The sequence below is a fragment of the Nelusetta ayraudi genome, unplaced genomic scaffold (assembly GCF_046127955.1).
Source record: "Nelusetta ayraudi isolate G7.1 ecotype Tasmania unplaced genomic scaffold, CSIRO-AGI_Nayr_v1 ptg000042l, whole genome shotgun sequence".
NCBI classification, from domain to species: Eukaryota; Metazoa; Chordata; class Actinopteri; order Tetraodontiformes; family Monacanthidae; genus Nelusetta; species Nelusetta ayraudi.
This window is the reverse complement of record NW_027466092.1, coordinates 8,992,981-9,019,110: the sequence shown is the minus strand read 5'-3', so window position 1 is coordinate 9,019,110 and position 26,130 is coordinate 8,992,981. Positions and strand designations below refer to the sequence as shown.

Here is a 26,130-nt window from a genome sequence, read left to right as displayed (position 1 = left end):
CTCTAATGGTTTTTTTTTTTTCATCAACACAACAAACACAGACCATTGGGCAAACAGTGCAAATCTAGAGATTCAGTGAAATTGCTACGTAATGCGATTAGGTTTCAATAACATTATATCCTCATCAAGTTACTGTTGCTCTGACTTATTGCCATTCTATTGTGTCTAACTCTACGTCCTCCCTTTCCTCACTCTTGATCCTTACTGGTTGCTTTCATCCAGCCCATTCACACCACCACCACCACTCAGTTTTAAAGTTTTGTTCTGGCCATATAGAGACTGCCAACAAGAGGAAAAGTGACTGTGAACCACACCAGCTTTTGATGGCCGTCTCTTAGGCGATGCCACAGCTCTCGACACACTCTTCTCTCTCTCTCTCTCTCTCTCTCTCTCTCTCTCTCTCTCTCTCTCTCAACTATCACTGAGCAATCGCAGAAAGTACGACAGATTTTTTTTTCGAGAGGCTATGAATTGAGATCAGTGGGAGCTGAGGGTCGGTTCCACGTGAGCCAGCTGACCGACTGATAAGAACAATCAAGAGGGTTTTGAAAGGAAGCTAGCCATACGTTTAAAAAAAAAAAATGAAAATCATAAAAAAGCTGAGTTTAAACAACAACGAGGTCAAGTTTTCCATTAATAGTTGCAATGTTTGTTTGTTTTTTCCTGAATCAAATGGTTTGAAATCTAATGCCAGTGTTTTGTTTTGGGGTTTTTTTGGTTTATTTTTGTGCCAAATGAAAATTGGTGGCAGATGACCGTTTGTTTGACTTTACTTGTTGGAGGCTGAGATTTTGTTGTGATAGTAATCAGACTGTGGGTGTTTAGAGGTTACAGTGACATTCAATCAGGGCAAATCCACGCGTCTCAAAACTTGAGTGCAGGAAAAGAGAGAGACGTGAGAGACAAAGGTCAAAAAGGTCCCAGATTCAGATTTTCACAGAATTTCAGATATTTGTGTTCCATGCTGAGCTCCAGCGAAGCAACCATACACAGTTAATTATTTGAAGGAAGAGACCAATAGGGATCTCCCCTCTTTAGCTTTATCAGAGAAAAAACAGCTGGCAGGATGTGTTGTCGCAAACACACAATTTCTGAGGAGTTCTTTGAGAAAGTGGAGTCGTATAAAACTTACAAAACATGGGTGAACTGAATTTAGCATAATATGGGACAATCTAAGGGACAAAAGGAAAAGCAAGACATTATTGTCATGCAAAGATTACTTTACCCCCTATACCTACACCTTTGTTCTCTTTTGTATCTTTTTTCTCATTTGTAATTCACAGTCTTTAATGGTTACAACTGCTTTAGGGGAACAGAGGCATTATTTGGTTGAACTACTTGAAACCGGGTCAACGCAAAATCATCGGACTGACGGGAAGAAATTAATTTGCTCGGAAAAGTTTCAAGCCAAAATGATTGGGAATTTACATCAATAAAAAAAACAGTTTTGGGGGGAATAATGAATCATGTTTAAAGAGATTGCTTCGGGGCAATTTCTGACTAAGTTTCCGTCAATTTGTTTATGGTGTGACTGGCCGATTTGTAGGAAGTCATGAGCAGTGAAGCATACACAACCTTTTCCTTGCAAACAAGAATTAACTTATTCTCCTGGAAAGGAGTGCAGCCTGGAATAATGAGAACATTCAAAGAGCTGGAGCAGGATGCAATCCAAACACACCTACAATGTCAGAAGGTTGACTTTAGTCAAATCTTGGGATCTGCAGAGCTGCGGGTCAAATAGATTTCTAAACCATGTTGATTCAGGCATCTTGTCAAGTTTGTAAAACTGCTGGTCTGGAGGGGTTTTTTTTGTTGAGTGTTTGGTTGTCAGGCAGCCGACAGGTAGCGCTCAAGCTTTAAAAAAAAAAACAATCATTGGATTAGCTTTGCGATACATTCGGATTCAGACTCTGTCCCTCAGACAGGAGACAAGACAGAGAGAAGAAGGAACTAAAGAAAGAGTTGATTCTTCTCATCCTCCATCACTCCATCTTCACACATCGTCCTGCTGAATGATTCTCACGCACGCGCACACACACACACCCGTACACACACAACACACACACACACACACACAACCTGACCATCGTTTTGAAATACGGTTACATTTTCTGATCAAATAGAAAATAAATAGCATTACTTATCATTTTTTTTCCACAAAATTAAAGTACAAAAACAAGGAAAAACAATGTCATTACAAATCCAAATCATTTATCGTCAAACAAATTTTACATGGAAAGTACCTTTAAGACAATGTGAATATCAAGGACGCAACAGCAGTAAAAACGAGAGAGGGGAGGTTAAACACGTGTGTGATGCTCACTTCCTGTTTAAGCCCCCCTGAAAAACACAGATTATCCTGAAAGAATGAAAATATTGCTAAAATATTTTTTTCTTTGCTTCCCCCACCTTTGTCTTTTTTTTTTCCCGTTCTACCGTTAATGATCGGACAAGAATAAACAGATTTTTGTTGTTTCACACCAAAAAATGTTTTCATGGTCTTGGTCGCCTTCTAGCAGCATCGGGTCTGCTGAGGCTGAACAAGCAGACGCTTGGGAGTTCAGAAAACCAACTGGATTGACGTGTTTTTCTTCAGGTCTGAAAGGCTTGGTGCTCTTTGTTTGTCTCTCTATGACATCTTTGCCAGGCAGGATTTTTTTATTCTCCTTTGGTTCCAAGTTTGGGTATTCTGAACTTTATTTTATTCTTAAATATATATTACTAACATAACTACAACGCAGTGTGTCGAACAAGTAACATGCATGTCATGGTCTGCGGAGGAGATGGGCAGATTGATTGGTGCTGTGTTTAGCGCCGTCGCTGTACAGCAGGAAGTTGTCGGTTCAATTCCAACCCAGGGCTTTTCTGTGGCCCTGCGTGGGTTCTCTCCAGAGGCTCTCTCCTCTCGGCCCATCTGGAGGTGGAGGATGGCAATGGTGTTGGCGGCAAATGGCAGTTTGCCTCTGTGTGACCCTGCGATAAACTGGTGACTTGTCCAGGGTGTAACCCCGCCTTCACCCAAAGACAGCTGGGAGAGGCTCCAGCACCCTGTTACCCTGAGCGCAGGAGAAACGGATATAGAAAATGGATGGATGGTGGGATGGAGGGATGGATGGGATATTGAAAAAACCCTGTGTGCGTGTGTTTTTTTCTACCACAAGGCTGTGCTAAGTAACAATATTATACCATCCATACACAAGATTTTGTAGGAGCACAATTGTACATATTTCTCTATATAACATTGTCTCTTTTTTGTTTCTACAGAGCAGTAACATTTAAAAAAAACAAGCAAAGAAATGGGGGAAAAAATGGAACGTTTGAGAATATTTCTGAAGTTAAATTGCACAGACTATTCCACAAATGGCCAAATTTTTTCGAAACTGAAAGAAAAACATCCACCAGCGCCAATCCAGTTCATTTCTCCCCTCTTTTAAGGTCTGTTCAAAGGGGAACACCGCTGAATTTCATTCACATTATGGCCTCATACAGTTAAGATGTGACGTGAGCTCTGAATCCAAAGCGGCCTTGCCCTTTATGGTATCTGCTACACTAGTGTTTCTCCCATTATACACTACAGAAATATCCAGAGACATATGTATGTATATATATTTATATATATAAAAACATTATCATCATCGTCGTCGTCATCGTCGTCGTCGTCATCAGTAGTACTTTGAGTAGAATAGGAGTAGTAGTAGAGTAACAAGTAAGAAGAAAGAACAGTATTGTACTTTATATTATTATCATCAGTGGTTACTTAACCTGGAGGGACTATAGCTTTGTTCCTTTGGTGGAACCTCACAGGACAAGGGGAGTTGTAAGAATCAGCTCTGTAAGCATGTGGGAAAAAAAAAAAAAGAAGAAAAATCGTATCGATGTGAGAGATCCGACTCATTTGACCTGTGTACACTGTGGCTCCATAGTTCTGACCTCTCATATTTACACTTAATATGTACCTGATGTGAGGCGCCGTGTGTCTGGTTTCTGCGTCGGCTCTGTGCGGCGACAGTTTGGGGACGTTTGTGTGAAATTGCTTCTTTACCTTTGTCAATGTATTGTGCTATTCACGCATGACACAAGCATCTCTGACCAGGAGATAAATAGAGAGGCCACGGTACTCCGACTCTGTTTCAGGTTAGATATAAAGACACAGATTGAACGTGATAAGCGTTGCACCAAAAGGAGATTTCCTCTCCGAATTCTGCGAACCAATTTGATGCAGGCCAGCCACTGTTTTTCAGGCACTGACCTGCAGTTTGATAAACCAGACGTTTTACATTTATGATCAGTCTTTTTGGACATTGTCTGTCTTTTGATCTGCAACGTAACATGTGTGAAGCAAAAAATAAAGAGGGAACCAGTTTCACACAACTCTGTCAGATAAAAAGGTACAGTCTTTACCTCGGATCACTGAGTGAGCAAACTCTTTCAGAAAAAAAGCCACTCCCTCCTTGATACAAGATAAGAAATAAAGAGCAGATGGCGTGTTTTGTACCTTTTCAACCTCTCCCAACACGTTCACTGTCATGTCTTCTCCCTGTTCCCTACCTCCCCTGTGTTATCTGATATCTGTGTGGTAGCACCTAGGTGGCGCTCTCTGCAGCTGAAGACGACGCCCCGCCCGGCTTGAGCTCAGCCTGGTCGGAGTGAGCCATCTGCGGGTTCGAGGGGGAGGACGGGTCCCCTCTCTCCCCTCGCTCCTGGAGGTTGCGCTGGTTCCTGGCAGCCTCAGTCAGCATCTGCATCCGGCGCTCCTGGTGCTCCTCCAGGCCCCGCCAGAGCTCCGTACGCTCCCGCTCACGCTTCAGCTCCCTGGAGGAGGAAGGTAGGGAGGTAGAAGAGAGGCCACTGAACATTATAAAAGCTTAAAAATGAACAGATGCTTCAACAATTAGCACGAGTATGAGGCCAAATTCTGGCTTTGAACATCAGAATACAGCTCAATAACAATAGTCATCATCATCATCATCACCGTCATCATCATCATCATCATCACTTACTAAGAAAACATAATGCTCCAAAATTAGTATGCAATGCGATGTCCCTTTGGATTCAACTGCCAAAAATAAATAGTCGCCAGTCAGGTGATTAACTGCAGCATCAATTTGCACACATTGTTTCTCACGTCATCAAAATTCCATCTAGCTAAGGCCACTCTGATGTTAATTATTGTTCTCTGATGTCCCACATTCTTCTTTGACCAGCTGTGATGTCAGGTGTAAAACCTGATTATATTCATATTAAGGCCTTTTGTAGAAAGGTGATGAGGAGATTTGACCTCAGCAGTTTAAAGTAGGGAAGTCCGATATTATCGGCCTCCCGATATTATCGACCAAAATGGCATTAAAAATTAATATCGGAAAATATCGGTATCTGGAAAAAAATATTATAAAAATGGGACTTTTTTAAAATTTTGGACAAATTTAGTAGTCATGCCAAAGTATGAATTCCTCGAATTTTCTAGTATTACTAAGTAGTAAATAACAATACTATACTTGTCTCTACTACGCTTGATGATGTCATCAAACCGCATCGACGCATAACAGAAAGCGACGTGCATGTTTCAGCAGAGTGGTTTCAGTGGTGGCAGGCTGCTAACAAAATAGCTCGTTAGTAACTGATGATTATTATTTTGACAAGAATGTTTATTTTTATTTGGAAACCATTGAACTTGTTAAATTTATCATTATCTCTGCATCCAGCGATACATCACAATACAAATTAGCCATAATGTGTTAATTCCACAACTGCATATATCGGTATCGGTTGATATCCGGTTGAAATCGGTATTGGAAATTAGGAGTTGGCCAATATCGGGATATCGGATATCAGTAAAAACGTCAATATCGGACATCACTAGTTTAAAGTGATGAAGTGGAATTAAAATTTTTACTCAAGTTTAGTTAGTTGACAACCTAAACAACACACAAAATAACCCACTACAGCCCACACCCATTCCTCCAGAATCCATGACTACATTGATCATCATTTGCAGATTAATTAAAAATATATATATATTTGCTGTCTTACAATGCTGTAGTACATATTTTGGTTAACAATTTCAGTTAATAAGAACATAACACATCCAAGTCTTTTCAAACTTCTAACCACTTACATGTGCATCCCCTCTAAATCTGTCATCTCAAGTATATGCTCTTCTGTTGATAGCGTTATAAAGAGCTCAAATGCTGAATTTGTGTCTTGGATATGGCTGCTTTGCAGTGGGGGCTGAAACTATTTAGGAACCAACATGGGACATCTTACGAGAATTGAGTTTTCCCTGGCGTATGTTGTGTGAATCACTAGTCGTTCTTACATTACCACAGTTATGATTATGTCAGATTAGGACCCTAAACCTTTTTCAAGATTAAAAAATTGCATTTTATAGTGACCTCAGTATCGTCCCAAACAACGAAAAAACATATAAAATGTTGATAGTCTTTATTTTATCCAGAAAAAAACAGGCTGAGGTCAAATTGACCCCAAACAGCACCGATCCACTCAACATGTGTACATGTGTTCACCCAATTTGTCCCCATTAAATTAGGAAAAAGCCACGAAATCTGAAGCAAAACTGGGAGATGTTTCCCACGTGTTTAAAAACAATGAATAGCAAATTGGGTCAAATTATGTTCCTTTTTTAAGACAAATCTCAGTAAATAAATTCATTTGTAGTTGAAGTGCTAGTTTTTCTTTGTGTGTCTATGTGTCAAAGCTCACTAAGCTCCAAATATCAGTCTGTCCTGATCCATAGCTGTGTCCTGAAAAGACCCCGGAATCTTAGTAGTCCACACCGTCTTGTGTTTAAAAGTGAAATCATGATGTGGTCCATGTTGAAAAGATGACCTAAGCTGCAAATACTTCCAGTGTGAAGCAGGCCACAAACACCATTCAAACATGGTTTTAGAATCTTCTGCTTCCTCCTCTAGTTGTCACTGTGGCATAGATACACTCAAACACACACATAGAATGAGTCATACTCACTTCTGTTTCTCCACTTTGTAGGAGGCAGTGAGGTCATCAAACAACTTGCTGTTCATCTCCATGAAGGTCTTGAGGACGTTGTAGATGAGAGAAACGATGGTCCTGGTGAGAGGGGGAGCAGCAAGCAGATGAAAAGGACTAGATGTTAGGAGGTTGGATTTTAATAAAGACAGTATTTGGTTGTATTTTAGTCTTAAGTCAGTTTTTCTAATCTTATAATATAGCTGTTCCTACATCTGAACCAGAAAAACTGAAAGCCCCAAAAAATACTTCCAATGTCAGACATCACAACAACAAATCACAGGTACCCTAAATGCCTTGCCCACCTGGATCTCACAAACTGAGCGAGCAAGGAAAATGTTGAGTGATCATTAAAATATATGGTGCCCCTAGAAAAGTGAACGTTAGCTTAAAATTATGCTGAGGGTTGATTTTTGTTCTCAGAACCTTTGATATTATGTTGCGTATCCAAAGGGGAACACTATCGGTGACGGACCCGCCTCCAATACACAGCGTAAAGCTTTTCTTTAGTTCCATTCATCCAAATGCACACACAGCCAGTCTGGCTTAGGAAGGGCTTAAAAGTGTGATGTGACACTCCACCCTAGTTAACATAACACCAATGGAGCGTCACATACCAATTTTATTTATCACCTGATATCTGATAATGATGAAGGTTGCCCCTTTAAAAAAATAAATGTAAAATTAAAAAAAAAAAAACATTTTGGTTTTTCTGTGTCACGAAATGAGGAGAAAATGTGGCAAACAGACAGGAAACAAGGTGCAGAGGCTGCGGGAATATATATATAAAACAACTATGGCCATTTTTCGTTTGCATATTGTTCCATTAACAGTTCAAGCACTTTATGAGCACTGGCTGAACTTTCCCCCATCTTTCTTGCCATGCCACGTAAACACTAAAAGGGCATCTGCAATGTGGTTTCAAAGCTTTGAGGTGTGTGAGTTGCGTCAGTTAGTGTTCAGGTGTGTTAATTAGCCACTGACTGGTTCCAGTGCTCCTTGGAGACTCTGTAGAGGGTGGCGAATACCAGTGGCAGGATGACTTGACAGTTCTCCTCTATCAGACTGAGGATGTACTCGTTATTCCAGAAATAAAGAGCCCGCTCCGCTACCTGAGAGATTAGATGGAGATTTAGATGGAGACTGTTAAATGGAGAACAGTAAATTAGTTTAAAAAGCAATGCCTCTAAAGCACAATTGGTCTTGAAAGGCGGTTGGTGCCGTGTACCTGGAAGTGAGGGCTCGAGATGCAAGCGGCAATCTGTTTGAACAGCGGCTCCTGGATGCGGATGAACTGAGACGGCTCGATCACGTCCAGGATCTCCTCAATCTCTCCGAGGAACATCACCTGAAGACACAGCAGAGCACACACTTTGCTTTCATCACAATAAACCCCGTGAGAATAACTTAACAACAAAGAGTAATAATTTGAAGGGTCCCTCCAGGTTCTCCTGCTTCCTCGCACACTCCAAAAACATGCGTGTGAGGTGAATTGGGAACTCTGAATTGGCCGTAGGTGTGCGTGTGAGTGCGAATGGTTGTTTGTTTCTATGTGGCCCTGCGATGAACTGGCGACTTGTCCAGGGTGTCACCCTGCCTTCACCCTATGACAGCTGGGATAGGCTCCAGCTGACCCTCGTGACCCTGAGCTCAGGAAGAAGCAAGCATCGAAAATGCATGAATGGAATTTGATGGGATAGAAAAATATCACAACAGAGACCGCGTTGTGATCAGAATATCATCAGCGATTCTTCAGCTACGTTGAGAGATATGGGGACCTTCATCAACATGGTTATGGGCAGCACGGGGTTTCTCACCTCTTTCTGCGTGCAGGTTTTTGGCCAGTACTTGAGCAGCCCTCTGATGATCTGCCAAGGGGATGTCAAACACATTAATCGGAATAAGCACAGCAGCTATTATCTCAGCAGGAGAACTGGCTGAACTCCATCAGCACCGTCGCCATTAACTCGCACCACAACCATTCCATTAATTAATGAATGTGTTTTCAGCTTTGCACCGAGTCAAAATGTGCCTCAGCCTCAGTGGTGCTAATGGATACGTTCTGGCAAAAGGATATAAACAGAAACTGGTGAACTACATACAAGGTCCATTGACTGTGGTGTTTGCTGGTCACATTGCTCTAAGTCTTCAGTATGTATTTGTGGAGTTTGTGGCTATTAGAGATTATTTATCTCCACTAACAACTAAGTTGACTTTGAGGGGGGAGAACAGTATTCAGCCAGGCTTCTGCATCTAATACATACAATATAAGACTGTACCTGTCTTTGAGAGCTAAGCACACTAAACTGCACAATGGGTGTTGCAATAGTCACTTGAAAAATCAATCACTGCAGCACCTGAACTTGAAAAAAAATCAAAATCCCTCATACGGGGAATAATTTTCTGGGGTTGCATTATCAATACAGTTATTTCAGCATTTGCAAAATATGACTTAATGGGAGCTAAAGGCTGACAGCACAATGATGCATTTATTAGACACTGAAGAAATCTTACATATTCAGTCACTGTGGCATCTTTCTCCATAAACTGCACCACACAGTACGCCAGCTGGAAGGACAGGACACAGTTAGTAAAAGCACATGAACACACACACACACACACACACACACACACACACAAAAAAAAAAATCCCATGGTCCTTGAAGCTGTCAAGGAGACGAGGGGTTTCAGCAATTCACTCAATGGGATTACAAGCCACAAAAAAAAAGATTGAAGGACACAATTTCCATGGGGACACATGTGCCAAAAGTGTTTTCACTTCAACTCTTTTACACGGGCTGCTATCATTTCCCGCTAGAGCGCCCTGGCTTGGGTCCCCAGCCTGGTCACACCCAGAATGCATCCTTGAGGATCCTTCCTTGCGCCGGTCCCCGAGCCCCCATAAATGCAACAGTTGTGTCAGGAAGATCATCCAACACAAAAACAAAAAAACCCTCCGCCAAACTAAACACGCGAATCAATTCGCTGTGACGACAGCCAAAACAATTTGCTTTTGCACGTACACGCCTCCCTGCAGCCGCTCCCCTCCACCCAGGTCAGTTGCTGTGGCAGGCGAGCGCCGTGGCGACGGAGGCTGTGTGCAATGCGTGTTTACTTGGGAAGGGGTGAGGTCACACGCAGTCACAGTCCCCGAGGAGCAACGTGAGAAGGAGTGTGGACTCGTGTCTTTACTGTCTCCTGTCAGGATTCCACATTCATCTTGGGAAATGACCGCTTCATTTCTTTGAAAAAGAAAACGTCCCACTCATCCGTTTAGGATAAATGGGACGGTTTCACAGTGACAGACAGTACGTGTGCTGTTAGGCAGCTCATCTTCTATAGTGCGTTATTGTCGTTCCTGCCTTTATCCCAGTCTTCCACTGTATTTCACTCTGTCTGGTTTTCACGTCTTACAAAGCTTTTATGTTTCCAGGTTACGTCTCCAACTTCTCTCCCGCCGCAGAACAACAGAGTGACTAAAGCAAAAGGGAGATGGAGAGTGCAGGATGAAAAGGGGGACGGGTGAAAACAGATCAGGAGCAAGGAGGATTGAAATAAAGGCGATGATCAATGAGGCTCTTTCAAGCTGGATGTGGGATTCTGTTGTCGGGCAGAGTTTTGCCGGGCTGTTGTTGGGCAAAAGGTTTATGCTTAGTGCGGTCTATTAAAGACTTTGCCACGCAACACTTCTATTTCTGGAGATGATTGTACAGATTTTCGTCATTTCATTGCTGAACATTAATACAGACGACAGCAGTCACAGGCACTAAAAGTTTGCACTAAGGAGTCTTGTACCTACTTTATCAGGCAGATAAACTGTGATCAGTTCTGTAAATTTAGTATATGTTGCCTCAGACAAAGATACATTTATGGTAAACTATTTCCTGAAATGCATCATATATTCCAAAGTCATCTTTTAGATGAGGCAAATATGACAATAAAGGCATTCAGGGGTTGTGTGTATTTTCTTCCCCTAATGTTACTTAATGATCTCATCTTTTTTTACCAGGTGTATAGTCATTAGTATTACACTATGAGTGAGGCTATTTAAATAGGTAGTCTATGAGCATCTTAGGCTTTGGCCTGCAGAAGAATTTTTAGATTCAGGGCCATCGATGGCCACTCTAGAGATTTGGTATCATAGACTCGAAATTAAGATTTAAAAAAAAAAAAAATGTTCCCACTCTGGCAAATCATGTGTAATCATGCTGTGGCTCTATGGTGTAGCTCTGTACCGATACAAGGAAATTAATAATATCCTTCCTGACAACCAAACTGGGAACGAGCAGGTACTTCCCAGTGTTGTGAAACCTTCGAGATTAACAAGAGGTTGCTGATGTGACATTTTATTTCAACATATCCAGTCCACAACTGGGTCAAGCTTTTCCGGCCACACCTACAGAAGGCCAAACTGCTGCTCACGGGCGCCGTATCCTCTGTGACCCTGTCAAAACCGGTGTGTGCTTAGGTGTGTGAATAATGAATGTGTGTGAACTACGGGGGAAGAAACGGGGAGGAGAAATGTAGGGCACGCCAACGCTAACGCTCAGAATACACACACACACACACACACACACACGCAGGCACGCACACACACACACACACACACAGTTTGTGAAGAACAAACCGTACCCAGCTCTGCATAATCAAATGAAGTGTGACACAAATAAAATGCGCACGATCTACACAAAAGCATGCACACACACACACACACACACACACACCAACCTGAGACATCAAAACAATATGCTCGCCTGTAACACACACACCTGGACAGAGCACATGCATTGTGTAATTATAGGCGTGTGTGTGTGTGTGTGTGTGTGTGTGTGTGTGTGTGTGTGTGTGTGTGTGTGTGTGTGTGTGTCCATCTCTGCAGTATTATCTTTGACTCAACCCTGCCCCCTAGTGGCACATTCATTCATTGGCGACATTAAATGAATAAATACTGGGCTCTCTGCAGGACTCTCCCACTGACCTGTGCATGGAAGATGGAGAGGGACTTTGCTGTGTGCAGCGGGATGAGCACCCGCACCAGGAATTGCTTGTGTTCAGCCTTCAGCGGCAGGGCAAAACCATTAATGATGCTGAAGAGGAGAAGAAGACAGTTACACGTAAGCATACAGTGAAAAATGAGCACGTTCTTTTACTGCCTACGGTGAAAAATGCAACACACTGCGGCTTCGGTGCATTTTTCACTATTAGCAGCGTCAAATGCTTTGGATTGAAAGTGCAGTCCCTTATAATGTCCATCTAAAGTCTTTTGGGGAAGTCATTCAGGGAGTAAAGCCAAACTGGATAACAAACAATTCAAATTCAAAAAGCAAAGCCTGACAATTGGGAAGACATATTAACATTTATATATTAAACAGATGATCTCATGCGGTTGTCTCAGAAGAAAAGCCAAATAAAGTTTGGAAAATGGGTCAAAAGTGGGACCTTTCACGCTTCTTTTGATCAATGCAGAGAGAAGCTGAAGCCTGCAACCATATCAGGTGATTCAGGCCAACTGCGTTCCTAGCAAACCATCTAACGACTGCGGCCGTGTTCCTGCGTTCCTGCTGCTCATGGCACTGAGCAACATCACGCGTGCCTCACAAGAATGCAACACTCACAATGTGTGAAGCATCTGCGTGGTGGGATCTATTTTTTGCCCTCAGGCCATTTCCAAGTGACTGGACAAAATGCGTGGTCCGATCCGCACGCTACTGACTGACTGACTGACTGACTGACTGACTGACTGACTGAGCTCAGCCTACAGAGGGAGCAGTGTGAGCAGCGCAGGAGAAGGAACTATACTTAGACAGACTTATTTGGGGGCCGTTTGTCTGTCTGTCTGTCTGTCTGTCTGTCTGTCTGCCTGCCTGTCTGTCTGTCTGTCTGTCTGCATGCCCACATTTTCCAATAGAATCTTCCTCCCGCTGCTCCTCTAATCTTTCAGCCTCCTTTCACCTTCTCGCAGTACCTCCGTCCTCCTCTTTTTCTCGCCGTCTCTCCTTCCCTACAAAGCATCCTTCCTCACCCATCCCTCTCTTCCTGTGACTATGTGTGGGCGGAGCTAAAAATACCTCTGTTTCCAGCAACATGAATACAAACCTCTCTCTCCTCTCCTGCTCTCCTCTCCTTTCCTCTCCCTCCGCCTTTCTCCACTTCTGACTCACTGTTCACTCCACTCTTTCTGCCTCCATCTCCCCATGAACCTCCATCTCTAATCCCTCCATATATTCTCACCTTTCGGGTTCAGCTCTTGCAATTAGACACACAGCTGTCAAAACTCATGACTCATTACTTATATGTGGCAGAGGCAGTGCATAAGCCAAAACTTTTTGCTGCGAAAGAGACTTGACTGTGTGTAACTTTCCAGCATGGTGCAATACACAGTAGAGAAAAATAGTTTGAGGACACCCTCAAAATTGTCCTCAATCCAAATTGTTGTCATTAAATATTTTCCAGATAGTTTTTGTTCAATATTTCATAAGGGTCTTGGCTACATCAGAGGCAAACAAACAAAAGGAATTATTTTGTTGTTTATTGTTAATGAGACAAAATAAGAAAATTAAATGAGTGAGCTCTAGATGTCTCACAGGGGGTGTCAGCTTGTTGACACATCCAGTTCTGAGCTGGCCAGAACAGTGCACGTGCAGCATGTAGGTAAATGTTGGTACTAAAATAAACTGCACTTGGAGACTTTTGACTCCTAGCGCAATCACAAATGCATGAGATGCAGGTACAGTTTTCTTACTCAGGTTTGGCAGTTGCAACAGGCCACACACTGGGATTAAATAAAATAGCTAATCTTAATGTTCTGTTTTGTTTAATCTTGAGAAACTAGAGAGCACCAAAAGTCTTGTCTGTATTCATCCTCCATCTTCTGTCTCTCTATCCTTTTCCTCTCATCTTTCCACTCATATTTCCATTGATTTGTGTGCAGGCACAGGAAGAGAGCGAGATCAGTTTGTTTTAGTGGTTTTTCTTCCATCAGCATTCTCTCTCTCTCTCTCCCCCTCTCTATCTCTCTCTCTCTCTCCCTCTCCCCCTCTCTATCTTTCTCTCTGTCTCTCTCTTTCGCTCTCTCTCTCCCCCTCTCTATCTTTGTCTCTCGCTCTCTCTCTCTCCCTTTATTTCTGTCTTCCTCAGATTTCATCCCAAGACATTTTCTAACTTTAACCCACCTCTCGAATCTGCCTTTCCTTCCTCAAACCTGGCTCACTTTCCTGCCGACATATTTCATTTCTCCCTTTGCTCAGCGTTCATTTGCTGTGAAAACCACATCAAGCAACCCGAAAAAAGCATTATTGCGTGTTGCTATGTTACCACGTATTAACCCCATTCACACGCGTCGAAGCTACTGCGTAAAACAGACAAAGATCTGCACATTTGATACATTTGCCATTTGCGTTTTTTCCTTTGGGTCGAAGCGTCACGTAAAGCTGCCAGAATTGCCTTGAAAAATGTTTGATGCATATAAATCTGCTTGACTTTGATGTAATACACCGCCACCTGTCCCCCAAAGCAGTGTGGCAGCACATGCCATGTGCTTCAAAGTGTGTCGGCATGATTGAGAACACGAACCTGCCAAGGATTTCCAGAAGCTCTGCAACTCCGTTGAAGTGCTCAGTTTCATATATGAACCTGAGGATCGGACACAGTTCAGACACAACACAAACACAGTCACTTGTTAATAGTCAGGAATTATTGGATAAACAGCAACTCACACAAGGGTCTCTAAGCTAAATTCACAGACATTTAAGTGGTGTTCATACATTTTATGTGATGATCAATGTCATAAAGACATATGTGTCGTATTCAACTGTGCCTTCATTTGAAGCCATTTGGCGAAAACACGGCACATTTACACCAGGACAGTTTTCCCATATAATTTAATGCTAAAACTGAACATATTTGCAGGGCAGAGTTTTCTCGATGATTCAACACATTCAGATGTGAGAACACAAGACCTTTAAGGTTCATACTTGAATCTTTTGCTTGTGAAAGCACTGACATCAAGTGACTCAGAAACTGTGTCACTGCATGGCTGCTCTGCCTCGTGCTCATTTCAGTCCAAAAAGCAACAATGCAGTCTCTTGTGGTGGAGGGAAAGAGCTGAAACCTGACTGTACATTACGCTCCTTTTGTTAGTCAGAGCTGCTGAACAGTCCCGTGTGAAGAGTGCCGTCACTACAGAGAGCCCTGTAGACCTCAGGATGCATGCATGGCTGCAAATGAACTGAGGGCTGAAAATTGAAAATGTGTCCGTTGGACAGGCTGTCGTACGTCCTTTGCAGAGAACAAGCGCGCTAAATCAGAAAGGGCACACAGCAGCGTTTCTCTGGAAACGTGCCCCTTCAACGCTACCCATCACAATAACGATGTCTAAAAAAGGAAATGCGCGCCACATAAACACAGCTGGTCTCCTGCTCCTGCTGATGGTTTTTTGATTTGTTGCTGTTAAAGTGCTATAAATGCTCCTGTGTGTTTGGTTGGTAAAAAGGAGCAGCACGTACCTGAGGAAGATATTGTTGATCTGTTTGCGGATGTACGCTCGGAGTCCCAGTAGTTTTCCATAGACACGGTGCAGGATAGTCTTCAGGTACTCCCTTTCCCTGGGGTCCTCGCTGTCAAACAGCTCCAGGAGCTATAGGCGCACACAGGGTGTGTTCACACTGAGGTGTTTGCATGGACCGTGTGTGGTTGACTACAATCGTTCTCTAATTTGCAACCCTACATATCTATTTTCAGCTCAACATGTACAGTGGTGGACAAACGTGTTTGGATAGCTCATGCAGTTGTGACGTGTTGCATAAAAAAATCATTTTTGTGTCTGCAAATGCAAATTTTTTTTTTAGTGCAGTCAACCTCAGCCAACATGCTGCTTCATTATGTTTCAGCAGCATAATGTCCCTTGCAACAAATCCACAAGATTTTAGGTTGTTTGTTTTTTTTTGTTTGTTTTTTTAAACAAAAAGAAATCCATTTTTAAATTGCATTTATTTGTGTCTGTCTGACGCAGCCACAACTGTTAAAATACAAACTGGTATCAAAACGTATTTGATATAACAACATTCGAGATTGTTAAATATTCTTAAGGGGAAATTTTAAGGGTTTCCAAAACCTTTTTCCACGACTGTAAAACTTAAATAGATCTATTGGCATGCTATTGAAGACACACTTCATGATAATAGAAACAATATGATCTTAAATGTACAAATAAAGAGCAGTTCCATTTGTAACAAGACAACCTTTAAGCTCTTCTAGGTGATACTTTTGTGATTTTGAGCCCGACGTCACCGCCTCAGCATCATCAGTGAGAACTCATGTGTGACATCAATAATCAACATGACTTGCATTATTAATGTTTGAAAAATGTAACATTATCCGATCCATTACATATATGTTAAATGATAACACCTACCAGAAGATGAAGCTAAAGATGATGACAACCTTCAGGACTATATAACATCATATCATCCTTTGAGCCATAATGCTGTCTTCATTTGACAAGTCAGCTTTGATATATACAAGATAAAAGTAACACTCAGTTGATTCTGGAGATATTTGTATATGGTATGATTCTTATCCAAGAAGAAGCCAAGCAAACAATAACATAACAATAATTAGTAATTGATCAGGGGAACTACTAAATACTGCAGTGACTGTAGCCTAAAGGATTGTCCGAATGTTTTATTTGCCAGTAAGTTAAAAAGTGGAAACTACACCATATTGTTTACCTGGAGGACAAACTTCTGGTCAACGTAGCGCTTGGCCATCGAGGGCTGGAAGTCTGGGCTCTCCAAGAAACGCAGAAAGAACTCATACACCAGCTGAGGACGGAGACGTAACAAAGAAAACAAATAGACCTCACTTATCTTTACACAGTGCTCCAGAACCAAAGTCAAAAACTAGACAGGTGGCAATAGGTGGCAAGAAATCAATGTGCATGAAATCTATTTTTTTTTTCATGTGTGTATGTATGTTTTGCTCAAAACACCATGTCCTGTTTAAAGGACTGCGAGCTGTGCAGATTAACACTTACTGCTGTGAATGCAGACAAACACCTCGAGGGAGGGAATTATGCATTGTTATGCAGAGGCATTTTTTTGCACTTCCATGGCAAAAACACAACATTTTGTAAAAGAAAGTCTTAAAAAAAAAATGTCCCTTATGTTTGCCATGTGAAAATGAGAAATAACATAATTATGTCCATTTTTATACAGATAATAGATTTTTTTGCACTTGTGACGCTACCTGTAGATGGGGCCACGAGGCCTCAAGGGTGGGCTCATCTTCTTCAGGGTCAAACTCCGGATTCTCACTGGGTGGAAGAGTCCGGAAGATATTTACTGAAATCTATAAAAAAAAAAAAAAACACAAGGGAGGACAGAGAAAGTCGGGATAATGAGACAAAAAGGATTCGGACCAAATGAAGATGAATGAGGGCGACGCAGACAGCAGACAGCCAGAGTCGAGGGTAGACACAAGAAAAGGAGATTGCAGCGATAAGTGAGACAAAAAGGAGGGGAGATCACTTTAGAAGTGGAAGGATGATCAAAGATTGTGTTTATTATCCCAAATAAACATGTTCTGAACTACAACCCTCATCGTGACGCTATCAAATTTTAATAGTCAACTGCAGAAATTGTTGGTCAGGGTTGCAGCTGTTGTTTAAGATGAACTACTAAAAAGCCATGCAGGCAATCTGGCTGTTGCCTGAGTCATGATTTATTCAACAAATGCATTTCCACTGGCCTCTTAGTGCGTAAACAGCATTCGGAAACTTACTAAATACCAAACCTTCATTCGCCAGCTGCTCTCAACCTCTATCTTTTTTCAATTTACTCCCATAGGGTGCAAACCAAAATGTCAATACAAGCTAACAAACAACTGTAACTGTTTTTAAGTTGTTGTTGTTGTTCCATATTAGCTGTATTTACAAGCATGATGTTCACCTGCTTGGCCCAGCCCTGAGCGATAGCTACTGGTACAAGGACACACTATAGAGGATGGGAAAGATAAGAATGAAATAAATTACTCGCATCCCTCTGTGCCAGTGAGCTGTGAGAGCACATTTTAATTACATAACGACTCCTCCCTGTTCTCAACTGTATTTTTACAGCCTTCCTCGCTCTACCTTTTAGAACCTTGCCGCTGCACACTCAAGCCGGTGGCCTCTTTCCTTTCATCCCATCCCTCCGTCCTCTCAGCATTTTTCACATCCTCTGGGTATATGGACTCAATAACGTGGGCTACCACCTTCCCTCAATGCCCCATTTCCCCCCCTAAATCATGTCCTCAGGGACCTCTTGCGCTCTGCAATGGGGTCCTCCTGCTCTGCACCACTCTCTTGATCTCTCGTGCCCCTCCCTCTTTTTCACCATCCGTGCAGCTTCTTGTAGTATTTCAGCATTTACAGAAGTTCAAGGCAACTTTTTACATTTGTCTTCTGCCATAGCTAGACATTTTTTATTTTCCCCACTCTACGTTTTTGGGCGGTACATGTATTGTCTTTCATTCCGTGCATTGTCTGTCTTCAACCCAAACCTGTAATATACTTGCTGCATAAAGATTTTCCAGGTGTTCCAGCGAGCAGCATTGATTCACGTGCACTCCGCATCCGTCTATTTGCTTATCTGTCTTTTTCGTCTCTGCTCATCCATTTATCGATTCCCTGTCCCCTGAATTTGAACCCCTTGCCACCTCTCGCTCCTTCCCCCACTCTCACCATCTTGATGGCCTCTGGGTACAGAGGCTCTATGAGGACTCCTCTGCTCGTGGCCACGCTCTCCACCAGCTCGTTGAGTGCTGCACGTTTGATCTCCTTCCCCTTCAGGTCGGCCACGCAGTCCAGGAAATCAAACAGCACACAGCACTGCTGCAGCTTCTTGCAGAATAGATCGTGTAGCTCTGCCACCGGGGCATCTGCGCCAAGAAGAGGAGGGAAGAGAAATGTTAGACGGCGAGTTTAAAGGACGTAAACAGATGATGCAGCTTTGCCAAATCTGACGGGAATCCTGAAAGGCTTTTTTTATGTATATATTATTAAAACATTGTATTCCACAGGCTAGACTTCTCAAATGGAATGATGGAACGAGAGCAAACTATTACTCTACAAACACATTTGTTCACACACCCCCCCACACACACACACAAACACACAGGGGATTGTATTTACACACACACACACTTCTCCAGAGGGATGTGCTGTATTCCAGTCCTATTACCTGTAAGATTCATCCTTAAGGCATGTTCGTCACAATGGAACAACCTCCTGCAGGCAGTCGGATTAAACTCCTCAGGAAAAAAAAAAAAAAAAAAGGGGGCACTTTCCCCAGATGAAGGGAAAACAGAGATACCCTTGGGTTGCCGAAGACTCCGGAGAGTTTTAAATTCAAGCCTTGGACGGAGGAGTGATGCTAACTTACCAGGCCAGTCCCAACAGGATTGTGCAACAACAACAAACATTTGATCAGCAAAAGCTTTGGCAATAGCCAAATGGTCATGTTTGGAGGATTTGTATGCTGAGGATCACTACCTCAATAGTTGAATTTCCTTTAAAATCAAAAAATATACATGAGCAAGTGCTTAAGATACAACATGCTCTCAGCGAGGGTGACAATGAACGCCAGTCCAGCAACATAAAATGGCCCCGTCAGCATTCAGACAGTTTTCCAATAAACAGCAGTTTAGGTATGTAACGCTTCTCAGCCACCTGGCACAGCATCTCTAGGGAAGAAAAGAGGTCAGAGCAGTGATCCTGTCAGATTGGCCCTGTTTCGATCAGCTTTTATACACTGAATAAAGACTTTTAAGAATACACAGGATGGATGAGTGTTGTTTGTGATTGCTTTCATGAGGCAAACTCGGCACAAGCAGCGTTCCGTCCTCGCAGATCTTGGAAATACTTTTGAAGAGTGGAGTCTCTGTCATGAATAATAAAAAGTGAACAACTTCTGTTCCACCACAGGAAAAAGAAGGTGGACTCTTCCACTCTTACATGAGTATATGGCGTGTAATCCTGTGTACTTGTGGTTCAACTAAATTTTTAATTCTTGAATACATTACAGATTTAATAACAGCTTGTTAAGGTCTAGACTGACTGTGCAGTTTTAAACGTGATGATCCAAGCCTCAGGAACAAACACACACACTAACAGCCGGGGCAGATTAGAGTTAACCCTTCTTAACCCCTAGGTGGGAAACACAGGAGAGTTATGGGACACTGACTGGAGCTCATCCAATCCAGATCCCCTTTACCTCTTATGGGCACACCAGGACCATCTGCTCGCTTTGGCACTGGGCTGCACAACAATGACACAGACTGCCCTTTGCTTCATGTGTCAAGGGGGAATACTGCTCCTTTGTGACCACAGAAAGTGACCTTTTATTCTACCTGTGAGCTGCTCCTTTCACAATTAAAAGGTACAGTGTGTTCAATTCTGCCACCTAGTGGTCGGATTTTAGATTGCAGCGCTCGTTTGCTCGTCCTCCCTCTCCCAAGTTTGCCAGTTGAACTACAGTGGCCTGCACTGTCAGGCAGCTGGATTGTCCACACCGGGCTTCCTTAGAAATATGGCGGTGCAAGATCCTTGCTCGATGTATATTATATATATAATATACATCGAGCAAGGATCTATATATATATATATATATATATATATATATATATATATATATATATATATATATATATATATATATATATACATATATATATATACATATATATATATATATATATAAAAATATATATATATATATATACATATGTATATATAAGAACCGTTCTATGAGTGGTAACCAAATTACTTTTATTGTACTGTGAGTGTACACTGTAATTAATATTTTTTTTAAGCAGTATATTAAGCTTTTCCCCAATTTAAAAATCATAAATCAGGCCAAACGTTACACATGGGACCTTTAAGGTGGTTTAATAGAGTTATTACTATTGAGGTCTAAAATAACAGCAAATAGCTGTGGAACTGCCAAGAAATGTTTCTTGGAACATTGCCCTGAGTTTTAAGTTTCCCTGTAAAGACTTAGAAAGCTCAAATGATACTGAGTAGAGATGCAACAGCATCGTCGACTTTTGAGCAATAGATAATATTCTCAATAAAGGTCTATTGTATAAAGCATCATGAGCGCATTCATGAATCTTAAAACGGAATTGCACCATTCATCTCGCACAATTCTTTTGTGACTGCAGTTCAAATTATTTTTATAACTGCTGGTTAGAATATGATATATAACCCAAGACTTGGAGAAAGGGGGGCATAAAAGATTATGATGAATGATTAACATTATTATTGAGAACATGTTTTATATAGAATTACGAATGGTTTGTAATGACTTATGAATGCCCTCATAATGCATTATACAGTAGACTTTACAAAAAAGCGGGTTGGCAAAAAAGTGTCTGGTTTGAAGAGTCTGATGGTGGTGTGGAACTACAGGCTGTGCACCCATCATCTTTCGCTATCTGCTCAAGTTATGCAGGGCTACTAGTAGAAAAAACTTCCCATTCAATATTCAGTCATTCTACAATATGGACACTATGAACTGGTTTTTCAGAACAAATACAATCTCTGAGACATTACGAGGATGGAAACGCGATGCCTTTTCCAACCTCTCTCAGTCCAGCTCACATTCAGTGTCAACAGCTATGTTCATGTCCTCTGAACATTCAATTTGTTCCTGAACTGAAGCCATTTGTCAGTGACTGGGTAAACAGACCGACCAGTCCACACAAGCCACAGTACTATTTGTGACAAAAGAAGAGTGGGATGTTTAAGCGGGTGTGACTTTGGTCTGAGAGCAAGTGTGAGATTCTTTTTTGCTGTTTTCCTCATCTCTTGTCCTGCTTCCTTTCCTGTCTTTCCTCTGCACCCCTTAGCCACCTCCTCCTCCATATCTTGTCCATCTCATCACCCTCTGTGCCTCATGCTCGCCTTCCTTTAGCCCCTCCCACCTTCTCACTCCCCCCACGCAGACAGACTGTGACGGTGAAATCTAATCCATTTTTAATGAAGAGTAATTGTATGAAGATGTGCTGTGCTGGGACAAAAAGAAAAAAGAAAGTGTGTGTGTGTGTGTGTGTGTGTGTGTGTGTGTGTGTGTGTGTGTGTGTGTGTGTGTGTGTGTGTGTGTGTGTGTGTCAGGGAGACAGTGAGTGAGATAGCAGGCGAGAAGATAGCAGGCGAGGACGATGAAGGGAGCGGAGAGGCTTGTTGGGTTGTTTGAGAGCTGGTGTGAGAGGGAGTGAATCAAGGGAAGGGAAAAACAGGAGAGTTGAGTGAGTTGAGGGGAATAAAAAAGTCAATGTGCATCTTTAAATGCAATGAAAATGGTCCAGTGTCGATGATTGCTCCAACTCACTGACTATACCTGTTATCTCTTTCCCCTAACGGCTGATGATTAGAGAATTTGAACGATCTTTCTCAACCCATTCATTTACAAATGCTTTTAATGTGGTGTCACCACAGGCATTATAATAATAACCAGATTTGTAATTGCAGCAAATGACTCCGTTATGACAGAGCCACTTCCATGGCTCTGACATTCAAAGTTAGTGTTATGAGCTGATTGCACGCCCTGTCGTGACTGTGAAACTCAAAAACCTGTATTAAAGGCCCACAGATGAGAGATTGACCTCTTTGTTTATGCCCTGCAGTCACTTCAAGCGCCCTTTGGTTATTAAAACAAGTATTGTCAATTTGTTGCACCCTTTGCATTGCCACTGATACAAGAGCATAATAAAGGTTCAGCTGAACACACACTCAAGACAACGGTTGAGTTCAGTATCGTCTCCTGCTTTTATCCAACCTTTAGGCCATTTGTATGTGTTTGAAAAAACAGAATGCAATTAAATGCAAACTCTTTCTGATAGGCTTACCTGTATAGTGAATCATACAGTCTCACAGTTAAGGAGAATACAGCTATTTAGCTTGTTAAATTCTTAAACTTGGCCAGAAGCGTCTGTGTTGTCTACACTCCCCCCTTAAAAACAACATAAAACATATTCAACAACAACAAGTACATTGCCAGCCATATTGAGACAAGTATTCGGCACAGGTAACCGAGACTTAAATTAAAGTACAAGTACTCCACCAAAAAGTAACTTGAGTGGAAAGTTCCCATTATCAGACTGACTGACTGACTGACTGACTGACTGACTACTCAGCCTCAAAATAATAAGTGTTTTTAAAAAAAACTTAAACGTCAACAATCAACCCAGGGTGCACACGCCGCTATATAAGCCAGCAACAAAAACAAACTGTATCTATAATAAAATAACTATTTGCAGGTCTGAACCGCTGCTTGGGTTAGTGGAGACCAAGAACGCAGTGGTCACTTCACTCCCAATGGAGCAGAAAAATAAAACTGGACAGTACCTTCTATGGTGTCGAGAGAGGCTAATAGCTCTCGGCTGCCTGACCAGCAGGTGGCGGTATCAGTAGAGCACACTCGCAGTGGAGTTTGGGTGAATATCATATACAACTCTGAGCTTCCAGGATGGATCAGAGCGTTATCGGATGGTCTGTCTATTCGGGTCGGAATACTTGTAGGTGAAGGTAGTTGTGCTAGCTAATTTAGCAAACAGCCGCTGGCCTCCTGTCCACCACTACTGACTCATTCGCTAAGCTAACGAGTGGCTGTTTGAGTTACAGTTCTGCAGACGTTTTAGTTTGTAACTCCCCTGAAATGTCCTCATAGACTTGCCGTAAATCCCATTTTTAGTGGCACAGTTATTCTCCACAACTGCAGACGTCCACAGTCACTCATTACATGTTCACCTGTGCACACTGCTTTAATCTTCCTCTCTCCATTTTATGCGTACACACGCACACCAATTGTTTACAACGTGAACCTACGTGCCTAACATTTCTCCAGAAAGACACAATTTTAGCAGAAACATACTTTCACCAAATGAAATGACATAAGACAAAGGCTGTTTCAGCATTTACGACAATAGCTATCATTTTAACCCATGAAGTCAAGCATGAGTTTACAGGGGAAAAATATGCATTTGATTAATTTATCCCTTTTCACCCTATTGAGTCCTATATTTATTTTTCTATATTTATCTATTTATGTTTGTACCTTGGCTACATGAGTGTTGATCGAAGCCCATTTTCATTTTAAAATTCAGCACTCAAGTATCGAAAGTACAAGTGTTAAGTTTAACAATGTCATGTAGAAAGTAATTCAAGGTTTGATTATTATACGTGCAAACATCCAGTATGGAGGAAGGCAAACTGAGAGGTAGAGCGGGAGCGAACTTGAACCCTATGTTGTGATAAGGCAGTTTGATCACCCAATGACACGCCAGCTTCACCAAATCTGCTTTCAGTCAGCTGCAGAGCCAAATACTGTAGGGTGTGGTTATGGTCTGTCAAAATATATATCATTGTAACAAGTAAGGATGCTACTTACTAATAATTGTATTGGTGTAAATTCACCTCATCATAAATATGCAGTGTGGTAAAAGTGTAAGTAGGAGGGGAAAATGACACCACAGTTAAGTGCATATGCAGCCTTTTAGTACTTAAGCGCAGTCATGACGTAGCCCTACTTTGTTACTTTACGTCTCTGGCCATCACGCCTGCACAGCAGTGCTGCACATCCACCATGGACAAATGCGGAGCACATGTACACACCCTGCGGTTTTCTCGTTCACATGAGGAAGACTCTCTCTGTGCATGTGCCTTAAATGTAGAGAAGGAGATGCGGATGAGGAGAATACAAGCGAGAGGTAAAAGACTGCATGTGACGTGGAAGAGAAGGGAAAAGGGCTGAAATTTGAAAAGTGAGCAGTGCCAGGCTTCCTGCACACAGCATCAAAACACAGACACACACACACACACAGGCAGCTGCACAAATCTAAATATAGGCCTGATAGAGGGAGAGAGAGAGAGAGAGGGAGGCAGAGGAGGAGGAATCTGGGGAGCAAATGGGAGAGAGGAGAGGGGGGCGCTACAGGGTTAAAAAATGACATCATCCCCAGCATCGTCGTCCTCCTCGTCCCCCTCCCTCTCTCTTCCTCCCCTCCCTCCTCCTCCTCCAGCCTCTCTCTCATCTTTCCTCCTCTGGGTACCTCCCCTCTTCTCCTCCCTCTCCTCACTCCTTCCATCTTTCCGTCTGTCTGCTCCGCCCATCAATCTCTCCGAGGCTTTCTTTTATTCCCCAAATGAGCGAATGCAGCTCTCCTCTTTAAATAACGGTTGATCTGTCTGGGAATGAGTGTGTGTGTGTGTGTGTGTGTGTGTGTGTGTGTGTGTGTGTGTGTGTGTGTGTGTGTGTGTGTGTGTGTGTGCGACAGAACGAGGGACAGACAGACAGATTCGGTTTTAGCCACCATCCAAGCCGCCTCTGCACCTCTGTCATTAGGCACACACTGCGCACACACACACACACACATACACACACACACACACAAGGATGCTCAACGCGCAGATACAGTGACGCAGGAAGGAGGAGAGGACGAGGAGGGAGGGAGGAGGAGTGGGGGAGGAAGGGGAAGCAGAGAGCGAAGCGGATGGATGCAGAGTTGAAGACGGGAAGCCGGGGCAAGACAGTTAAAAATAGTAGAAAGGAGCTATGGCCGCACTCAAATGTGAGCCACCATGCAGCGTGGAAGTCAGGGCAGTATAAATATCACCTTAAGGGGTTTAAGTGACGCACTAGAGGTCCGTCTCTAAATAATCTAATCCCCACCGATAAGATCCATGACATGACAAACAGTTTAGGAGACATGTGCAGCGCATTATCCTCCACCCTGATAATGAACACACCCGATAAAGGAGGAAAATATAAAACCAGGGTTGGGGATCATATTACAATTGATTGATTGTTTTCAATCAACATGTCACCCGTCTTTGGGTTATTCAAGAAGACTGAAGAGTAAACAGCCTGAACAGCAACAAAAAAACAGGGGTAAAAAATGATGTCACTTCCTTGAATTAAGAGAAGGAACTACTCGGAAATTGTCACCCAGTGACGGTACCAAGAATAAGTGATGGAGCCGGCGGGACATTAGCATGTAACACAGAGCGCAGCGTCTGCCCCTGGATATCAAGCTGACTCCAGTGAGGGAAACAGGCAGAGGGAGAAGGACCTATGTGGACGTGTTGTG

The 26,130-nt window shown here is 42.5% G+C and overlaps 1 protein-coding gene across 1 annotated transcript in view; it reads right to left on the bottom strand.

The window, feature by feature from the left end:
• Positions 1–696: 696 nt before the first annotated feature.
• ppp2r5b (protein phosphatase 2, regulatory subunit B', beta) overlaps positions 697–26,130 on the bottom strand; it is a 35,940-nt gene continuing 10,506 nt past the window's right edge. The window contains exons 2-13 of the mRNA XM_076034131.1: positions 18,725–18,921; positions 17,251–17,352; positions 16,734–16,826; positions 15,510–15,640; positions 14,578–14,637; positions 11,984–12,092; positions 9,520–9,573; positions 8,823–8,873; positions 8,234–8,353; positions 7,990–8,117; positions 6,985–7,086; positions 697–4,812 (exon numbers count right to left, since the gene is read on the bottom strand). Of these exons, the coding sequence (XP_075890246.1) occupies positions 4,584–4,812; positions 6,985–7,086; positions 7,990–8,117; positions 8,234–8,353; positions 8,823–8,873; positions 9,520–9,573; positions 11,984–12,092; positions 14,578–14,637; positions 15,510–15,640; positions 16,734–16,826; positions 17,251–17,352; positions 18,725–18,921 (1,376 nt within the window). The 3' untranslated portion in view covers positions 697–4,583. The remainder of the gene's footprint in view (positions 4,813–6,984; positions 7,087–7,989; positions 8,118–8,233; positions 8,354–8,822; positions 8,874–9,519; positions 9,574–11,983; positions 12,093–14,577; positions 14,638–15,509; positions 15,641–16,733; positions 16,827–17,250; positions 17,353–18,724; positions 18,922–26,130) is intronic.